At 42.0% G+C, this 21,220-nt stretch overlaps 1 protein-coding gene and 1 long non-coding RNA gene across 7 annotated transcripts in view; one reads left to right on the top strand and one right to left on the bottom strand.

Annotated features, from left to right (window-relative positions):
* SPECC1 (sperm antigen with calponin homology and coiled-coil domains 1) overlaps positions 1-21,220 on the top strand; it is a 340,972-nt gene that overhangs the window by 138,272 nt on the left and 181,480 nt on the right. The window contains exon 1 of one of the 6 annotated variants that reach the window (XM_016189602.2): positions 14,790-15,036. The exons of 4 other annotated variants lie outside the window; for them this stretch is intronic. In XM_016189602.2, the coding sequence (XP_016045088.1) occupies positions 14,997-15,036 (40 nt within the window). In that variant the 5' untranslated portion in view covers positions 14,790-14,996. Of the gene's footprint in view, positions 1-14,789; positions 15,037-15,108; positions 15,241-21,220 lie in introns of those variants that run through there. One more of the 6 variants, XM_060203155.1, reaches the window with a different exon arrangement.
* Positions 13,723-15,281, bottom strand: LOC132541885 (uncharacterized). The gene is made up of 2 exons (XR_009552986.1): positions 15,199-15,281; positions 13,723-14,501 (listed from the first exon to the last, which is right to left on the bottom strand). It is a non-coding gene; the product is annotated as an uncharacterized LOC132541885 (long non-coding RNA).

The raw sequence follows: 21,220 nt of genomic DNA, 5'->3' as shown, positions 1-21,220 counted from the left end.
AGCAAGAATACGTTTTAACTGTGGCAGAGGAATATCAGGAAATCGAGCTCGAAGACCTTTAAGATTAACATGGGTTAGGGAATGAAAGTCAGCAGGATTAGAGACAGAGGCTAGGAGAATTCCTGTGGAGGCAAGGTGGTCGGCTGCAGCATTCCCTTCGGACAGGGGACCAGGAAGAGGGCTGTGGGAACGTAGGTGCTGAACATACAGTGGTTGAGTTCGAGAACAGAGCATAGAGGCAATTTGAATTAAAAGAGGAGAAAGTGGGTTGTCATCAATTCTTACATAAGATCAAGCAAGCCATGGAAGTAAGTTAACAGTATACACACTGTCAGAAAAAAGGTTAAAGGATTCTGGTACAGCTTTTAATGCAAGGAAAACAGCATAAAGTTCTTTGTACTGAGGGGAATTATCAGGAAGTTCAGTAAAGAGAGGTTTGGGGTATTGCTGGTCTGGATAATATATAAGGGCAGCAGCTCCCTTTTTTCCACCATCAGTGAACACTGTAGGAGCAGAGGGGATGGGAATCTCGAGAGAAAAGTTTAGGTACTAGTAGAGGCAACAGAGGTAAAGAAGCTATCAAATTATTAGAGGAAAAATGATTATCTAATTGTCCTGGAAAACCCATTAAACTTATGGCAAAATGAGAATGGTGGCATATGAGCCATTCTGTATCTGTGAGAGAAAAGGGAAGAATGATTAAATCTGGTTCCCTTCCTAAGACCTGAACCGATCTGTTTCTTCCTTGGCGAACCATAAATGCTAAGGCATCAATCTTGGTAAGGAGTCTTGGAGCTCCGCCTACTGGCGTATGAAGCCATTCGAGAATGCCATGTTTCTGCCACAATGCCCCCACTACCGTGGGGGTGGAGTTAAAGATTAGAAGATTTACTGGAGAGGAGGGGGAGAACCGAACGAGGTGCATGTCCTGGAGAGCCTGGTTAACTTTTTCCAGTGCCAAGGAGGCTTTGGGGGTTAACATACACTTTGAGGAGGGCTGTTTGTTTCCTTTTAACAGATCGAACAGTGGTTGCAGGCAGCTTGTAGGCAGATAAAGATACTGCCTAAGCCAATTCAAATTTCCAAGAAAACTTTGTAAAGAAGCAAGAGTGAGATTAGAAGGAAAAGTAACACAAGGTTTTAAAGGACGAATCTGCGTTAGGGAAATCTCTGAGCCTAAGAAAGATATTGGAGGGATTAGCTGTATCTTCTCAGGAGCTACATTAAGTCCACTTCTCTTTAAGGCAGGGATTAGAAAATCACGTAGGGCAGAGAGATCTGTATCTAATTCTCCCCATATTAACACATCATCCATATAATGAAAAACCTTAAGGCCCTTATGAATATATGGAAAAAGGGCAGATTTAACAGCCTTTTGACAAATAGTAGGACTATTAGCCATGTCCTGGGGCAGTACCACCCATTCAAATCTATCAGCAGGGCTGGCATTATTAATAGAAGGAACAGAGAAAGCAAAACGTTTACAATCTTGTGGGTGTAAGGGAACAGAGAAAAAAACAATCCTGTATATCAATAGCTATGATTGGAATTCCTGTGGGAATTGCGGAAGCAAGAGGCAAACCCCTTTGGGGGGAGCCCCAAACCTGCATGGTTTTATTAACTGCACGAAGATCTTGGAGGAGGCGCCATTTTCCTGAGCACTTTTTAATCACAAAGACTGGAGTTTTCCATGGGCTCCAAGAATGACGAATGTATCCCAAAAATAACTGCTCTTGGACGAGTTCTTTTAAAATTTCTAGCTTCTCCCTAGGCAAAGGCCACTGTTCCACCCAGACAGGCTCATTAGAAAGCCAGTCTAAGCGGGGAGTTCTGTTACGAACAGTGGCAGTTTGTATTGGGGGTGCTGGTTGGGTCTAGCAGTCTCACAGGAGTGAGTGTGGTGTCCTGCAGAGGTGTCTGAGGATATCACTACATCTAAAGATTCCAGCAAGTCTCTTCTCAATAAATTGGTGCTTATATCAGCTATTAAAGGCTGAAAGCATCTGGTAGTCCCTTCTGGATCTTCCCACACAAGGGAATCTCGTATGCAGAATGCCTGACTCAATCCTCCAACACCATGTAAGCGTGGTCCTGGGAGGAGTTCCCAACTCTGGGGAACCTCTGCTTGTCTTAAGATTGTCTTATCTGCTCCCGTGTCAATCAAACACTTAAAAGGAATATTACCAATCTTTACTGTCATAGTTGGGTGACCCCTTTCTAAAACAGGGGTGGTCCATAAAATCTCAGGCTCTGAATTCGAGCTGTTCTCTTGCTCCAGCCAGTTATTTCTATGCTGGAAGTTCCCACATACCGCGGGTTCCTCCTTCTGCTCACCCTCTGTTATTGTTACTTGGCATGGTGAGTGTAGCGATGGATTGGGTCCCAAGCTGGGCTTCTGTTTGTGGAAGAAGGGCATAGCACCAAGCGGGCGACCTGCTTCCTTCCCTCTTGGGGGCGGGGCTAAGGGAAGCCCCACACCTAGTTTAAATCCCTGTTTACATTTGGCAGAGGCGTGCCGTTCCTATGGAACCTTGACCAACAATCTCTCCTCCAGTGAAATCCTTTCTGGCATCTGGGAAAAGGCATTCGTAGTCTCTGATTCCCTGTCTGGAGGCGGGGTTGCCCTGACTGGAGGCGGGGTTGCCCTGATTGGAGGCGGGGTCGCGGTCTATTTTCTGGACATTGGTTATGCCAATGCCCTTGGCGACTGCACTGAAAGCAAGCCCCTTTTTGCTTATGTAAGGTAGCTGCATAGGCCTGTAACATAGGTCCTTGAAAAGAGCTTGATCTGAGATACTGTGTAGCTATAATCCAAGTATCTGGGTGTTCGTTTTTAAGAGTGATACAGGCCTGTCGAAAATGCGGAAGGATTCCATCCCAGACTATGGATTGCAGGAGGAGAAAACGAGCATCAGGATTATAAATCTTCCTTTCCAAACTCGACTGGACCCTGGCAATGAATTTAGTGAGGGATTCATCAGGTTCTTGTTGAAGGGAGAGAATGGGGGCTGAGGCCACTCCCATGGGTGGTGTTAATCGCTCCCATGCTTTTAATGCACACAGGCGTACCTGATCAAAATTCCCTGGTGGAAACTTGGCTTCCGCCTGTTGAATCCCTGTTTCTAATTGGCCTGTTCCAAACAATGCATCAAAATTACCCTCTGGCTGATTTTGAATATTTTTCCGTGATTGTTGTAAACATTCGTCACGAAAGAATGCCTCCCATTGCAGGAAGAGGGGGCCTGGGAGCGTAGCACGAGTCACATCCCTCCAATCTTGGGGGTATTAAGGTTCTAAAGCAGGCCTTGTAAAATTGACCTGGTCCCTGGGGCATGAATACCGTCATCCTTGATAGCCTGGCATAGTTCCTTCAGGTCTGTGGCGGAATATGAATACCAGGCCTGAGGTTTTTGTCTATTGGGGGCAACGTTGACCGGAAATGTGTGGACTTGCTCTGATAAGTGTGTAGCAGTAGGAGGAGTCACCGAAGTGGAAGCTTCTGGACAAGTGGCCAGATCTGTGTACATATGTGTACACAGATCTTTTTGGATGGGTGTGTTGGGTTCCTTAGGATATATCCCGAGGAAAAGAATTGCAGGGTCATAGGATAGTTCCATTTCTAGCCTTCTGAGAATTCTGCAGACTGTTCTCCATAGAGGTTGGGCCAATTTATATTCCACCAGCAGTGCAGGAGGGTTCCTTTGACCCCACAACCTGTCCAACATTTGCTGCTATTACCTTTTCTGATGTATGACATTCTCACAGGAGTGAAGTGGTATCTCATTGTTGTCTTTATTTGCATTTCTCTGACAATCAAAGACTTGGAGCATTTTTTCATGTGCTTCTCAGCCTTTTGGATCTCTTCTGTGGTGAATATTCTGTCCGAGTCCTCTCCCCATTTGTGGATGGGGTTATTTGTTTTCTTGTGGTTGAGTTTGGCAAGCTGTTTATATATTTTGGTTATTAAACTCTTGTTTGATGTATGGCATGTAAAGATCTTCTCCCATTCTGTGAGGGGTCTCTTGGTTTAGGTAGCGGCTCCTTTTGCTGTGCAGAAGCTTTTTAATTTGATGTAGTCCCACAGGTTTGTGTTTATCTTAGTCTTCTTTGTAATTGGATTCGTTTCATTGAAGATGTCTTTAAAATTTATGTGGAAAAGAGTTCTGCCAATGTTTTTCCTCTAAGTATCTGATAGTTTGTGGTCTAACATCCAAGTCCTTGATCCACTTGGAATTTAATTTTGTGTTTGGTAAAATATAGTGGTTCAGTTTCATTCTTCTGCATGTTTCAACCCATTGTTTCCAACACCATTTGTTGAAGAGACTCTGCTTTCCCCACTTAATATTCTGGGCATCTTTGTCAAAGATTAGATGTCCATAGGTGTGGGGCCTCACTTCTGGGCTCTCAATTCTATTCCACTGGTCAGTGTGTCTATTCATGTTCCAGTACTAAGCAGTTTTGATGACAATGGCCCTATAATACAGTTTGAGATCTGGGAGTGTGATGCCTCCAGTTCTGTTTGTTCTTCTCAAGATTGTTTTGGCAATTCTAGGTCTTTTCTGGTTCCAGATAAACATTTGTAGCATTTGTTCTATTCTCCTAAAAAGTGTGGTTGTGATCTTGGTGGAGATAGCATTACATTTGTATATGGCTCTGGGTAGGATATTCATTTTGATGATGTTAATTCTTCCAACCCATGAACATGGAATATCTTTCTACTTCTTTGTGTAGTTTTCAATTTCCTTGAGTAGTGTTTCATAATTTTCAGTATACAAGTCTTTCATTTCTTTGGTTAGGTTTATTCCTAGATATTTTATTGTTTTTGTTGCTATAGTAAAAAGAACTGATTTCTGAATTTCAGTTTCTTCTAAATTAATGTTTGCATACTGACTTTTGAATGTTAATTTTGTAACCTGACACCTTACTGTATTGCCTGATGATTTCCTAACACTTCTGGCTGGATTTCTTAGGTTTTTCTATGTATACTATTATGTTGTCTGCAAATAGGGAGAGTTTGACTTCTTCTCTTCCAATCTGTATGCCTTTAATTCCTTGCTCCTGCCTGATTGCTATGGCAAGAACTTCCAACACTATGTTGAATAGTAATGGTGATAGTGGGCAGCCCTGTCTAGTACCTGATCTGAGTGGAAATACTTCCAGTTTTTCACCATTGAGTATGATGTTGGCTGTAGGTTTGCTATATATAGACTCCATTATCTTCAGGAATTTTCCATCTATTCCCATTTTTTGTAGTGTTTTGATCATAAAGGGATGTTGTATTTTGTCAAAGGCTTTCTGTGCATCTATGGATATGACCATGTGGCTTTTGGTCTTCCTTTTGTTGATGCGGTGGATCACGTTGATTGATTTACATATATTAAACCAACCTTGCATGCCTGGGATAAACCCCACTTGGTCATGATGAAGTCTTTTTAATATACTGCTGTATCTTCTTGGCTAGAATTTTGTTCAATATTTTTGCATCTATGTTCATCAGAGATATTGGTCTGTACTTCTCTTTTTTGGTTGTCTCCCTGTCTGCTATTGGTATCAAAGTGATGTTGGCTTCATAGAAGCCGGAAGGGAGTATTCCAGTGTCTCCAATCTTCTGGAAGACTTTTAAAAGTAGAGGTATTAGTTCTTCTTTGAAGGTTTTGTAGAATTCATTTGTAAAACCATCTGGTCCAGGAATTTTATTTTGGGAAGGTTTTTGATAACTGTTTCAATTTCATTAGCTGTGATGGGCCTGTTCATGTTATCAAGTTCCTCTTTACTTAATTTTGGAAGTTGGTAGTTATCTAGGAAATTGTCCATTTCTTCCAGGTTCTCTCTCGGTGGCATATAGTTGTTGATAGAAGCCTTGCATGATACATTGAATTTCTGTGGTGTCTGTTATGATACCTCCTCTTTCGTTTATGATCCGATTTATTTGGGTCTTCTCCCTTTTTTGTTTTGTGAGTCTGGCTAAATGTTTGTCAATTTTGTTCACTCTTTCAAAGAACAGACATTTACTTTCACTGATCTTTTGTATGGTTTTCTTATTTTCAATGTTATTTATTTCTGCCCTAACTTTAGTGATTTTTGTCCTTCTGGTTGCTTTAGGGTTCCTTTGTTATTCTTCTTCTAGTTCTTTAAGATGTGCAATCATTCTCTTTATTTGTGCTTTTTCTTGTCTCTTAATGTGTGCTTGTATGGCTATGAACTTCCCTCTCAGTACTGCCTTAGCTGTGTCCCAAATATTTTGATAGCTTTTGTCTTTATTTTCATTGAAGTCTTGAAACATTTTGATTTCTTCTTTTTTTTTTCCTCTTTGACCCAGTAGTTGTTAAGGAGTGTACTGTTGAGCTTCCACATTTTGGGACAATTACTAATCTTTTGATGATTATTAAGTGTTAGTTTAATTCCACTGTGGTCTGACAAGATGCTTGGGATGATTTCAGTTCTCTTGAATTTGCTGATGCTATTTTTGTGGCCTAACATATGGTCTGTCCTTGAGAATGACCCATGTGGACTCGAGTAAAATGTATATTCCAGTTTCTTGGGTTGAATGACTCTGAAAATGTCCAATAGTTCTAGTTTATCTCCTCATTTAGCTCGCTCATGTCTTTATTGATTTTCTGCCTGGATGATCTGTCAAGTTGAGAGAGTGGGGTTTTGAAGTCCCCTACTTTGACTGTGTTGCTGTTAATATATTGCTGTAGCTCTTTCAGTAGACATTTGATGTATTTAGATGGCTTCTCATTGGGTGCATAGATCTTAATAATTGTTGCGTCCTCTTGATTGACTGATCCACTGAACATTAAGTAGTGTCCATCTCTATCTTTTTAAATTTTATTTTAAATTCTATCATGTCAGATATAGGAATAGCTGTTCCTGCCCTTTTTTGTTGGCCATTGGCTTGTATGATAGTTTTCCATCCTTTCATTTTGAGTCTGTGTTTGTCTTGTTGACTTAGATGTGTTTTCTGTAGACAGCATATTGTTGGGTTGACAGCATATTGGGTTTTCTGATCCATCTTCCGACTCTGTGCCTTTTAATGGGTGAATTCAGGCCATTGACATTTATTGATATCAAAGATTGAAGATATTTTAATGCCATTCTTGTAGATTTTTAGAGTGTTCTGACATATAGCCTATTTATGGTGGTTTGACTGTTTATAGAAGACCTTTCAGAACTTCTTTCAGGCCAGGCTTGGTGATAGTTGATTCCTTCAACTGTTGCTTGTCTGAGAAGGTTTTGATGCCTCCATCTAGTCTAAATGACAGTCTAGCAGGATACAGTATTCTTGGTTGAAAGCCTTTCTCATTAAGCACTGGATAGATATCCTGCCATTCTCTCCTGGCCTGTAGTGTTTGTGTGGAGAAGTCTGCTGCTAATTTTATGGGTTTTCCACTGTAGGTGACTCTCTGTTTATCTCTTGCAGCATTCAGGATCCTTTCTTTATCCTTATTCCTTTTTATTCTAAATATGATGTGTCTTGGTTTCTTTAAGTCTGGGTTAATTCTGTTTGGGACCCTCTGGGCTTCTTGAACCTTTGTCATTTGTGTTGTCTAGACTAGAGAAGTTCTCAGCTATTATGTCCTGAAGAATGCTTTCTTCCCCTCCTTCTCTTTCTTCCTCTGGTAAGCCAATAACACATATATTATTTCTTTTGAAGTCATCCCATATGTCTCTATTGCTGTTTTCAGTACCTCTTAATCTCTTTTTGTGATCTCTTACTTCTTTTTTACTTGTTTGTAATTCATCCTTGATCTTGCTAATTCTGTATTCAGTCTCATTGATTCTATTCTCTCTGCCCTCTACTGTTTCCTGGAGTTCATCTATTTTTGTTACCCTGTTCTGATGCTGTTTTAGCTTGTTCAGCTAGTTGTGTTCTTAGCTCAGATATTTCAGCTTTCAGCTCTCTAATAACCTTGAGATAATTAGTTTTCTTCCAGAGTATCATTTGTTGATTCTGCATTTCTAATGACAATTCTGTCAAATTCTTTACTCACTCCTTTGATTATTTTCTTAACTAGTGTTTGGATGTTGACCTCATTATTTTGTGCTTCAACCTTTGGGGGCCTTTTAGCTGGACTCTTGTCCTGGTTCATTTCTCCAATATTTCTTCTTGTTGGTTTAACCATTTTATATAGTATGTTATGAGGTCCCTCTCAGTACTTTTCAAATTACTGATCACTCTTGCCTGGATTGACGTCTCAGTAACGTAATTCAAGGGTTCACAGTTGTGGAAACTGACAGTTGTTTCAATATTATTTTAATCCCTAAGTTGGAGCTCAGTGGCTTAAATGCCTCTTTTGTTCTTTTTCTTCCTTGTAAGCTATGGGAGCCTGAGGGATTTTAAACTATTAGTAGGCTTCTTACCTTAATCATTGACTCCTAACCAAGAGATAAAGCAGGGTGGGGCAGAGATAATCCAGTGGTTATGCATAGAGACTCTCACAGGCCGAATGCTAGGCCACCAATGTATAGATCTTCTCCTGAGTTTTGTTAGTTCTCTGTCCCCTCATGTGAGCACAGGGCATCCCCCCCCCCACTCTTGCTGCTCCAGATTCTGAGGGTAGTAGCAATGGAGACTCACAGTTGCCTTTGGTGAGTCTTAGGGGAATTCTCTTTTCCCTTCAGCCATCTTTCTGTTGGTGAAACAGACTGGAGGTGGTGTCTCAACTGGTAAACTGCTGGACTGTTACCAGCCACTTAATCTCTCTCTAGGCTCCTCTCTGTCCACAAGCCACACGTGTTTGCCCTCACCGGTGATTTGGTGGGTTCCTGAAGTTGTTCTAATCCTGTCTTGTTGAGGTCCCAGGTGGTCTCCTTTGGTATTCCTAGTTGACCTGGGAGCAGAGAGGAGAGAAACACAGCTGCTGCTCTATAGCCCCACTTCCAGAATTCTAGGCACACCTTTTTTATAAAAAAGTTTTATTTATTTATTAATGAGAAAGATAGGAGGAGAGAAAGAACCAGACATCACTCTGGTATATATGCTGCTGGGGGTTGAACTCAGGGCCTCATGCTTGAGAGTCTAATACTTTATCCACTGTGCCACCTTCTGTACCACAAGGGCTCTTTTTTATTCAATGAGGATTTCTAAAAACCATTTTTTTGTCTTCCATAAACATCTTGAGTATAAGTGGGGGTATAGCATAATGGTTATGGAAAGAGACATTCATGCCTGAGGCTCTCAAGTCCCAGTTTCAATCCCCCACACTGCCATAAGCCAGAGTTGAGCAGTGCTCTGGTTAAAAAAAAAAAAAGTATAGATGAAATAGAATATATGTAGTTTTAGTGTCAACATCAATACACCTTTATAACTCACTAAAGCATAGTCATTGAGAACTATACTGTTGCTTTTTTAAAAATCCGAAACACAGCCATCTTTGACATTAGTGTCAGCCCCCATCCCTGGGGCTCATTGGGTTCTTTTGGGGGGGTCATTTAATAGCACATCAGCTCCTTTCCCAATTTTTACTTGAAATAAGTACTCTTTGATTTGAATGACTATTTATCCTATTCATATAGTATTAAATGACTGGTTTCTCAGTATGTGACTAGCATACTGACAATCTGACTTCACACTCTGCTGCTTTTCTTTGTTTTTTCATTATTTTTAAAAAATTCATTAATTTCTTTGCATAAAGATAGATCAAGAGAGAAGGAATATATATATATATATATATATATACACGCACATATATATTTATATATATTCAAGTGAGCTATTTTGCCAGCCCCATTGTTCAAGTTTTGACTCTCTCTCTTGTCTTGCTGACCCTTGTTTAATTTAGTCTTTTAGTTCATGTACAGATGAATTAGCATTAGCTTTCTGACTTTTTTGGTGCTGCTTACAGTTTCTTTGTGGCTCAAGCTGTTCCCCCACTAACTTGTCAAAAATTCAAATCTGGGACTAGAGAAATCAATACCTGCAATGCACATCCTGGCATAGGCATGAACCAGGTTCAAGCCCCACTGCCATAGGGGAGTTGTCATTCATCAGGGAAAGCTCTGGTGCTATAGAAGATTAGAAGGAAAGAAAGAAGGGAGCAAGGGAAGGAAGATAAAATGAGAAGACTAAAAAATGTTGATATTATTACCAGGGCTTCACTGCTTTTGGCTGACTTTTTCAGAAAGATAAGCAAGAGAGGGAAAGACAGCACAGTATGAAAGCTTCCCCCAGTGTGTTGGAGATGAAGCTCAAACCTGGGTCACTTGCATGGCAATGCAAGTGCACTATCCAGGTGAGCTATCTTGCCAGCTTGAGAAGATTAAATATTATAAAGCATCAAGCCATCCAAATGAATCTAAAATTAAAATGGACATGCAATTAACCATGGACTTGATAGATTTATTTCAAAATCACCTGGGAGAATAAAAACATTGGAAACTAAGAGAATTGGAAATGAAACAATAAAGAGATTTATCTTATTAGAATCAAAATGAGACATAAATAACAGTGCAGTTACACTACAATGGAAGTCACCCCTCCAAAAAACAAATTCAAAAACCACTTAAAGTAGTATTTCAAATGAAATAAGATCCATTTTCAGTCATTATGGTAAAATAAAACTTAATTCAACATAAATCTAATTAGAAGAGATGAATAGTGCTATAATACTAAAGGATAAAAAGCTTTTTGTTTCAAAAATTTTCAGATTTATAGAAAAGTGTGGAGAAGAGTACATGAACACCCTTGTATACCTATCATCTACATTATCCAATTGTAAACTTTTTATCACATTTTCTTTTCATCTTTACAGTCTTCATCTTTCCCTTGAATCACCTGAAAGCATGTTGTAGACATCATAACATTTCACCCTTAAATATTTCCACTGTGATTTCTTTAAGGCATTCTCTTACAACACCCTTATCACATCAAAGATAAAATTACAGTGGCTGGGCGGTAGCATAGCGGGTTAAGTGCACCGGGTGCAAGGCACGGGGATCAGCTTAAGGATCTCGGTTCGAGCCCCCTGGCTCCCCACCTTCAGGGGAGTCGCTTCACCAATGGTGAAGCGGGTCTGCAGGTGTCTGTCTTTCTCTCCCCCTCTGTCTTCCCCTCCTCTCTCAATTTCTCTCTGTCCTGTCCAACAACAGCAACAGCAATAATGGTAACTACCACACCAATGGACAATAAGGGCAGCAAAAGGGGAAAAAGTGGCCTGCAGGTGCAGTGGATTCATGCTGCAGGCACTGAGCCCCAGCAATAACCCTGGGGCAAAAAAAAAACATACAAAATTACTTTTAAAAGTACATATAGTAATCAGTTAATATTCAGATTTTCCCAACTATCTCCAAAATGATTTTTTATTTTAAAATAAATGTTCTTTGTTAAAAAAAAAGGGGGGCTGAGTGGTAACATAGCAGATTAAGTATACATGGTATGAAGTGCAAGAATCCAGATTCGAGCCCCAGCTCCCCACTTGCAGAAGGGTCGCTTCACAGTAGTGAAGCAGGTCTGCAGGTGTCTTTCTCTCCTCCTCTCTATCTTCCCGTCCTCTCTTGATTTCTCTCTGATCTATCCAACAACAATGACAGCAAAAACAATAATAATAACAATGATAAACAATAAAGGCAACAAAAGGGGAAAAGATGCCCTCCAGGAGCAGTGGATTCATAGTGCAGGCACTGAGCCCCAGTGATAACCCTGGAGGCAAAAAAAAATAACAACAAAGTACAATCAATGTTTAATACTAGGATTACTCAGTAGGTCATGAGTTCAACTTCCAATACCATATGTACATATATTTATATACATATATATGTATATTTAAATACACATATGTATTAAAAACAGTGACCCAAAGGAGCCAGGCAGTGGTACACTTGGTTAAGTGCACACATTACAGTGTGCAAAGAACCAGGTTCAAGCCCCTGGTCCCCACCTGCAGGGGAGAAGCTTCACAAGTGGTGGGAATCAAGGCTGTACGTATCTCTGTTTTTTTCCTTCTCCACCTTCTCTTCCCCTCTCAAATTCTGTTTCTAGCTAATAATAAATAAATATATAATTTAAAATATTTTAAAAAGAATTTTTTAAAAAGTGACCCAGGAAATACTTCAGTGGCTAAAGCTTTGGGGTCCTAAATTTGATCCCTGCCATCTCATGTGCCAGAGTGATGCTCTGCTTCTCCCTCTTCTAAATACATACATGCAAATCATAAATCACAAGATCACAACAGAAATCATAAGATTTTTTAAAAAATCATAAACCATTATAGATGATAGAGTCATAAGAAAAGATAAGCAATGGGGCTAGGTAGTGGTGCACCCACTTGAGTGTACACATCACCATATGCAAGGACCTGGGTTCAAGCCCCTTGATGGAGGAGGCTTCAGTGCCAAGATGTCTTTCCCTTTCCAGTGATGTGAAATCAGTTATTTTTGAAAACTGTTAAGTACTTGAGTGATAATTTAGACTAGCCATAGAGTCCAGAATTTGTCTTAGATTGGTGTTTTACCCAGTTTTTATAGTGAAACACATTAATTGCTGGGCATTTTCTGGGATAAATGAAATGACTTTCTACAGCTCAGTCAGTGTGTAGATTGAAGTTACGTCTGTGTCACTGTCACTGCTCATAAACTCAATCCCTATGTAGTAGTGTGTACATATTTTGGGAAGTCAGCCATCTTTTCTGTGCCAGTTCTTTAACTTTTTAAATATTTATTTATTTATAGATACAGAGAGAGGAGGGGGCAGATAGACAGGGAAAGAGACAGAGAGAAGCACCTGCAGCCCTGCTTCACCACTCTTGAATCTTTCCCCCTGCAGGTGGAAACCAGGGGCTGAACCTGGGTCCTTGCAATGTAATGTGTGCGCTTAACCAAATGTGCCACTGTCTGGCCCCTTCTTTTTCTACTGGACAGAATCGTCCTATTCCTTTATTTATTTGTGTGTTTCTTCTTTTGTGAACTGACATTGGTTTACAAAAATGTTTTAGGTGTTCAGTTTCACACCTTTTCATGATAACCTAGAACCAAAGGATCACAATCCCTCAAACAAAGTTTACTGAACACTCTTCACCTGTCTTAAAAAAAAAAAAAAAGATTAATGAAAGAGAACAAGAACCAGAGAACCACTCTGGCACATGCTATGCTGAGAATAGAACTCAGTATTTTATGCTTGAGAGTCCACTGCTTTATCCACTGTGCCCCCACCTAGGCTACCCCTTTCCACCTTTTAACCCACTCTCCCCATTCTCCCTTTTCAAAAGGAGAGTTTAAATGATCTTAGATGTATTTCTTCTTAAAATCATCCTATTCAATTTATTTTTCATAATGTATTTGCTTCTCTGTGCATTAAGTATAGTATTTGGTTTTGTAGGTTACAGAAATAGAGGTATAGATGAATCCTATCTTTGCCTAATTTTGTTGGAGATGCTAACTCATGACATCATTACTGAATGAAATTCATGTTTAAGGGCTGACTTGTTTCTGGTGCAGCTTTTACATTCATTCTTCCAGTGAGTCTCTTCTATCATGAAGCTAGCACTCTGCTGGAAAGGCAGCAAACCAGCAGCAAGTAAATAAATATGGTCTGTAATGACAAGTGTCCCGGAGTCAACAAAACAGGGAAGTGTGATTGGAGGACTGTTAACTAATGTGACACAATGCTATAAGCTTCTCTGAACAGAATAACATTTGACCAGACACCCAGGAAGTGAGAGTGAACTATATAATAAGTAATATAGTTATCTGGGAGAACACCATTCCAGACAGGAGCAAAGACCCTTGTATGGGAGTATGCTTAGTTTAATTGAAGAATAATAAGCTAGAGCCATAGGAGAGGTGGAGAGGCAGGGAGGCGAATGGAAAGGTGAAGTGAGAATGGATCATTGTGTTCAAGTGATGTAGGAGAGAGACCCGCTAATCTGATTATGACTTCATGGACCCTAAATATTTTTCACTGCCAGATTTAGTTAGTTCTAAGTGTCTCCAGCATAAGAAAGTCGTTCAGGCTAATTTCTATAAAGCAGTAGGTTAGATAGCAGCGTTAACAGTTTCCATTTAAGAGTGGCATTCATCTGCATTCGTATCCATCCTGGAGAGTGATCAAGTCTTTCTAAAATCGTCGCTCCTCTAGAGCTCTGTGTACATCCATTCACCACCGCTGCCAAAGATGACAAAAGAACATAGGAAGTGCCTTGGGTTTTTCTAGTACTGATAAATCTAATTTTCCCTTGCACAGGCTTTTGTCTGCCCTGTGCCCTTGGTTCAGCCTCACAGTCTTGAGTTTTTCCCTGCCTGCAGGGTCCAGCTGCAGTCCTAGCCCGCCACCGCAGGCGGGGAGCCGGTCAGGACGCATCTCTTCCGCGCTGGGGAGGAGGCTTGTGCACACTCCAGAGCCAGAGCTGGAGGCCAACATACGATGTGGGCGGGCCTCGCCTGGTGGGCCTCTAGGACTCAAGATTGCCAGGCCGAAGAATGAGCAGTATGCAGATGAGGCGGGACATGTAGATGAGGTGGGTGGGCCTCGCCCTGTTATTTGGAAGCGTCCGAAGTGGGCGGTCCTGAAAGTGTTGGAATGCAAATGAGTGGGCGGGTAAAATGTAGATGAAGTGGGCAAGCTTCGTCCGGCGAGTAGCCCGCGCAGGAGAGGGCGGGCTCTCGTAGGGCGGTATGCAGATGAGGGGGGCGGGCCTCGCCGGGTGGCCACTAATACTCAAGACGGGCTGGCCTGCGCCGGACAGTATCCAGATGAGGGGGCGGGCCTCGCACAGTGGCTACTTGTATTCGAGATGGGCGGGCCTGCGCTGGGCGGAATGCAGATGAGGGGGCGGGCCTCACCGGGTGGCCACTAGTACTCGAGATGGGCGGGGCCGCCCGCGCGGGCCGGGAGCGGTGGGCCCGCAGCCGCCGGGAACTGGAAGGCGCCTGGTCTTTCTTTGACTGGAGCTGCCCCGCCGGCCGCAGCCTCCTGGCCGCCCGGGGCCGCCCGAACCGCGGCGCAGTGGAGACGCTCGGTGCCAGGCTGGCCCGCCGGCAGCCAGTGCACAGGGCCAAGCATGGGCAACCACCCGGCGCGGCCCGAGGAGCCCGAGTCAGGTCTGTGCGGGGTCTCGGGGGCTGCGGGGTGGCGCCGCGCCCTTCCCCCACCCGGCCTGGCCCCTGTCGGCGGCGGGAAGGCAGGCGCGGGGGCAAGCGGAGCAGGGAACTCAAGGGCGTGAGTCTCTCCTCTGGAATGCTCTCCCGGGCTTGTGAAATTACCTGTGCGGCTACGAGGAAACGCCGCACTCACCTGCGCGCCAGGTGGGGGGTAGAAGGGGGGCAGAGGACCTGAGGGGGGAGGAGGAGTCCTGTGCGGGCTCCCGGGCGGGTGCCGCCTCACTCCTCCGCGACGGCGTGGACGGGGTCCCCACTCCAGGTGCAGGCAGGTCCTTTGCGACACTCGGTGTGACCTAGCAGTGACTCCCTGGCTCATTGTCCGGGTGGCAGTGCATCACTCGCTTGTCACACACTTTCTGGAGTCCCGAGGAAGCTGGCAGCCCGTCAGCAGATCTCTTACACTCAGACCCCGGGCTGGGTGGTGACTGTCACTTACCCATAATTGTCCGTGCTTATTTCTGAGGCACCAGGAACTTCTCCTTTATCAGATCTCAATTTCCACAGATTAGAGCTTGATGGACTACAGCATTCATCCTCTGGTGGTCGTCCAAGGCTCCGTCACATGCAGTCACTGGAATTTAATTTAGCCTCTGAAATCGCCCATTGGGGACAGAATGTTTCTGTGTGGGGCTCTGATGTTCCTTTCTAAGGAGTGGCTTTGAAAGTAAAATTTGAATGAGGAAATCCGAGGCTCAGAGAGGTGGAGGGAGACTTGTCAGAGTCATTTGTCTCGAGTTTAGAGCATTGCTGTAATTAGACCTTGCCCTTCACAACCTCTGTCCAGGGCCGGAGCTGGGCTCTCTGTGGGGAAGCTGGCAGGCTGGGATGGGCTATACCCTGGGCACTGGGTGCAGGTGCAAGTGCAAAGCCTAGCCACACAGGAAGACCTTGAAGAAAAATTAGGACATAGAGTTGCTGTGTCGATTACATAGGGAAAACTCTAGATACCACAGCACAGAGGTAGACTTCTTCAGGACATAATAATCAAACTTACAAAGTAATGCCCTTAGGTATGTAATATTTTGTCTCTCACTAATCCATACTTCCCCAGGTCTGGTGCAAATAGTATCATCTTCTTTGTAAAAGCTGATCTTGTTGACCCTTTTAAGAGTTATTTGGGAGCTCATGTTCCAATGTCCAAGCAACCTTACTTTTCATAGCTTTCTGGTTGGTGGAAGATGAAGGAACACTTTAGGAGATTCACTTACTTTATTGCCTTTTTTGTTTTTTGAAAATGATCTTCTTTGGGAGTTGGGTGGTAGCACAGCGGGTTAAGCGCACGTGGCGCAAAGTGCAAGAACTGGCATAAGGATCTTGGTTCGACCCCCCCCCCCCCTCACCTGCAGGGGAGTCGCTTCACAGGCAGTGAAGCAGGTTTGCAGGTGTCTATCTTTCTCTCACCCTTTTTGTCTTCCCCATTTCTCTCTGTCCTATCTAACAACGACGACATCAGTAGCACCAACAGTAACTACAATAACAATAAAAAAACAAAGGCAACAAAAGGGAAAATAAATATTTAAAAATTGTTTAAATATGATCTTCTTTAAAATCTTTTTTAAATATGACCTTCTTTAAAAGTACTTTTATTTATTTTTTATTGGATAGAGAGAAATTGAGAGGGGGGAGGAGGGAGAGAGACACTTGCAGCCCTGCTTCACCACTCATGAAGCTTTCCCTTCTGCAGGTGGGGACCAGGGCCTTGAACCTGAGTCCTTGTGCACTGTAATGTGTGTGCTTAACCAGGTGCACCACCACCTCCAGTTGTCTTTTTCAAAGAGCACCTGTAATTTCAAAGTTGTGATTCAAGTCTGATTTGTTCCAGGTTAAGGTGTGTGATTAAGATGTTAGGAAATAGTGTGCAAGGTTGCAGGTTCAAACCCCTGATCCCCACTTGCAGGGGGGAGCTTCATGAGCAGTAGAGCAGGGCTACAGGTGTCTCTATCTCCTCCTCCCTTCTCAATTCCTCTCTGTCTCTATCCAATAATAAATAAATGAAAACATTTTTAAAAAGATGTTAGGAAAGATTTTAAAAGTTTTCCCCTTGCAGGCACTACCTTGCAGTGGTCCAAGACTCAAACTCAGGTCCTCACTCATGGTAACATGTGTGCATGGTAACATATCTCTAATCTGCCTCTTAATTTTTTATGCATTTCAAAGAAAAAATTACCTCTGTAAACATTCTCTATATAACTTCTATAGTTCTATGATATATGTTATACCACAGGATACCTAGTAACCCCCCACACACCTCTTTCCAAAGCAGTTAAGCTCTGGCTTATGGTGGTTCTGGGGATTGAACCTGGGACCTTTGGTGCCTCAGACATGAAAGTCTTTTTGCATAACCACTATGCTATCTCCCCAGCCCCTAGTAATGTTTCTTAAATTTATCTTATATGAGGTAGGCTCAGTAGAGAGAATGGAAGAGAGAGATGCCAGAAGCACCACTGTGGTTCATGAGAGTCCAAGATAGAAACAAGGAGCTTCAGACTTGCAAGTCCTGCACTCTACCAGTTGAGCTTTTTCCACAGTCATATAATTTCTTTATTAGATTTCAAGGTCTTTTGCTAACCTTCACTCTAAAAGTCAGTGAAGTAAGTGCATTTCTACTACTTTAATCCTTCCCCTCCCCTATTTCTGCAGACTTAACTTTTTAAAATCCCTCTAGTACAGTAGCATGTGAATGGTGAAATTCAGAAGGTGGAATTTTTCGCTGTAAAAAATTCTTTCAACATTATGGGGGCCAGGAGGTCACACGCACACTCAGTCAAGTGCACATAGTACTATGTACAAGGACCCATGTTCAAGCCCCTGACTCCTCACCTGCAGGGAGGACACTTCATTAGCAGCAGTGAAACGGGTCTGCAGGTATCTGTATTTCTTTCTCCTTATTTCCCCCTCCTCTCTGTCCTGTCAAATAAAATGGAAAAACTGGCTACCAGGAGTAGTAGATGCATAGTGCTAGCACCAAGCCCCAGCAATAACCCTGAAGGAAAAAAAAATTCATTCAATTTTACTGTGAGAGTGTCATTTTAGAGAACTTTGAAAACTCCAAGGAAACTTGCTTTCCTTGTGTGTCTAGACTTTAAACCATGCCTTTTACTAGTTCATGATTTATTGTACCTTTAGACCCTGCCATTTCTTCTGTACCCTCCAAACTTGTTTCCACTTTACAGCTCAGCTTTTTACATGACTAAAATGTTTTGTAGTTGGTGCTATTGAATTTTCAGTGTTACTACTTAAAGAATGAATCTGAATGTTGCAAACTAGTCAACATTTGGAACCTGAAGATCCCATATGTATTTACTAGAGAGCCAGGTAGTGCATTTTTGGCTTCTAGAGAAGTGCATGTGATCTTACACTGCTTCGTTTGTCACCTGTGACAGTTTTACTTGAAAAGAAAAAAAAGGAGTAAGGAGATTGGGGAGGAGTTTGGCACAAGTAGGCTATCTACTTTTTTCTTTTTCCCTTTTGTTGCCCTTGTTTTTTATCATTGTTATGGTTATTATTGTTGTTATTATTGATGTCATTGTTGTTGATAGGACAGAGAGAAATGAAGAGAGGAGGGGAAGACAGAGGGGGAGAGAAACATAGACACCTGCAGACCAACCTCACTGCTTGTGAAGTGCCCCCCTGCAGGTGAGGGCTTAAACCGGGGTCCTTATGCTGGTCCTTGCACTTTGCGCCATGTTTGCTTAACCTTATATGCTACCTCCTGGCCCCTAGCTATCTACTTTTTAAGTAACCCACATAGTGAGTGGTCAGGTAGGTGGTTCAGTAATTGAGTTCATATGTTGCATACCTTGCATGCATGAGGCCCTGGGTTCAATCCCCAACACTGTGAGTGATGGCACAGTGGTCTGTTATCTCTCTCACATGAAAATAGAGCATACATTATCTTAAGTAGAATAAAGCATTATCTTAAGCCACTGTTAGAGTGAATTGCATGATGTTCTGATCTCTCTCAAAAAAATATATAATCATTTTAATATGTTTTTTTCCTTATTATCAAGCTTAATGTTACAAATGGTTGCAATTATGATGAGAATTCATTTTCATTTTGAAGACAAAAAGCATGGCGATTAAGAGTTTGGGCTCAGAGGCCAGACTGTTGAAATTCTAGTTTTGCCACTTTCTTTCTCTCTGTCTCTGGGCAGGTGAGTGAAGCTCTTTGAGCCTCAGTGTCATCATCTGGCAAATAGAATATTGATATAACTCCCCTCTGAGAGTTGTTGTGATTAATAAGCTAAAACAAGGGAAAGGCTGAGTAAACTCTACCTCAGTGCCTTGTAAACTTTGGCTGTGATTATTCCCCGCCCTCCAATTTAAGGTCTGTACTTGTTCTCCTTCCAGTTACACTGCTTTGATACTTTTACTCATTTTTGCATTCATTAGCTTTGACTGAAATGTCTCCTAGGAGCCTTGGAGTTGCCCAGTTTTTATGTGTTCTGTTACCTCTCAATTTGTGTGTAGTTCTCTTTTATCAATTGTCTTTTCTCCTCCTACTACTCCCCCTTCTCTTCCTTCCCTTCTCCTTCCTCCTTTATCTTCTTTTTAGATACAGAGGCAGAGATAGAAAGAGGGAAATGGGGGAAGAAAGAGAGAGGGGGAGAGAGAGAGGAGAAAGACTGGGCTCAAACCTGGATCATGTACATGGCAGAGCAGCACACTATCAAAGTAAGTTATTTTGCTGGCTTTATTAACGATCTTTTCTATTCCAATTTTTTCATCTTTGATTTTTATTCATAGCATCAAGGGGAGTGGATTGACTAGAGTACTTGAGCAGACAAGTTCATAGTTTCCTCTATTCATATCAAGGATATATAGTGGGTTTTTTTTTTGTAAATATTCACCAAGGGGAGACTAGTATGCATTTTACTCAGATATATTTTAGTCTATAGAAAAATTTCAGAGTGGAATTAGTGTTCTAAGAGACATACTTTGGGAAATGCTTACTTTTAGAAAAACAACAAAGAGATGAATGTATATCAAAGATTACTGACATCATTTGGTAAGAAAAGATAAGAAGTGTGACTGTGCTTAAATCTGAATGGTCCAAACTCTCTGTTAAAAACCAAAACCCCCTCATCTAGATTAAGGCAGGAAACAAAATTTACATGTTGCAGGGACCAGGAAATAGCTCATCCTGTAGAACAGAACATATACCTTGAGAGCACCATAGACAGTTGAAGGAGTCTCCATGGAAGGTAAAGTGATGATGTATTAAATCTCTTCTTTCCTTTGTCTGTCCCTTCCCTCTCTTTCTAAATGAAAAAAGAATGAACACATGTAGAGGGAGACTGAGTAGTGTGAATGAGACTACATGTTCATTTCCTGGCACATTATTGAAGAAGCTGCACACACTGCAGAAACATATTCCAGTGATACTCTGAATTTTAAAATAAGTCAACTAACCTTGTGCATGACAAAAAAGTGAGTAATGTGTTCAAGTGCAGCATCTTGTTATTCTGTTCCCAAGTTTAGGGAAATTTAATAAAGATGAACCTCTATCTAAAGGTTGCTGTTCATTCCCATTTGCAAACTGGCTTAGTGAACTCTAAATTAATTCATTTGTTTATTGTGGAGCTGGGGCCTCGAGCATATGCAATTTCATTGCTCTGGGTCACTTTGTCTTTCAGGTATAGTAATGAGACAGGTGGAAACACCACATCACTAGAGCTTCCTCCAGAACTATGGTATCTCTCATGTGGTGCTGGGACAGGACCTGGGCTTCATGCATTTTGAACTATGTACTGACCCAATAAGGTTTAAATTTTCTACATTGCGTAGAAAAATCTATTAGCTGGGGAGGTTGCTCAGTGGGTAGAATGAATGTCTTGTCCTGTGTGAAACCCTGCATTCAACCCCAGCACCTCATAAGAGCACCATGGCAGCAGCAGGGGGAGTTCCATGGATGGGGAGACCCCCTCCCTGATCATCCTTCTAAAAAAAAAAAAAGAGTGTATGTGTGGATAGACAGATTGGTCAAGCTGGGAAGGTGATTCAGCAGTATTGCACATACATGAAACCTTGAGTTCATTCCCTGAGAATGCATTAAAAATGTTTATTAATTGATTACGTTTGGTTTGTTAAAATGTAATTGACAAAGACATTTTTTGAGGGGAGG

The sequence above is a fragment of the Erinaceus europaeus genome, chromosome 12, assembly GCF_950295315.1.
Source record: "Erinaceus europaeus chromosome 12, mEriEur2.1, whole genome shotgun sequence".
NCBI classification, from domain to species: Eukaryota; Metazoa; Chordata; class Mammalia; order Eulipotyphla; family Erinaceidae; genus Erinaceus; species Erinaceus europaeus.
The sequence above is the reverse complement of the archived record's forward strand: the minus strand, read 5'-3'. Positions and strand labels throughout refer to the sequence as shown.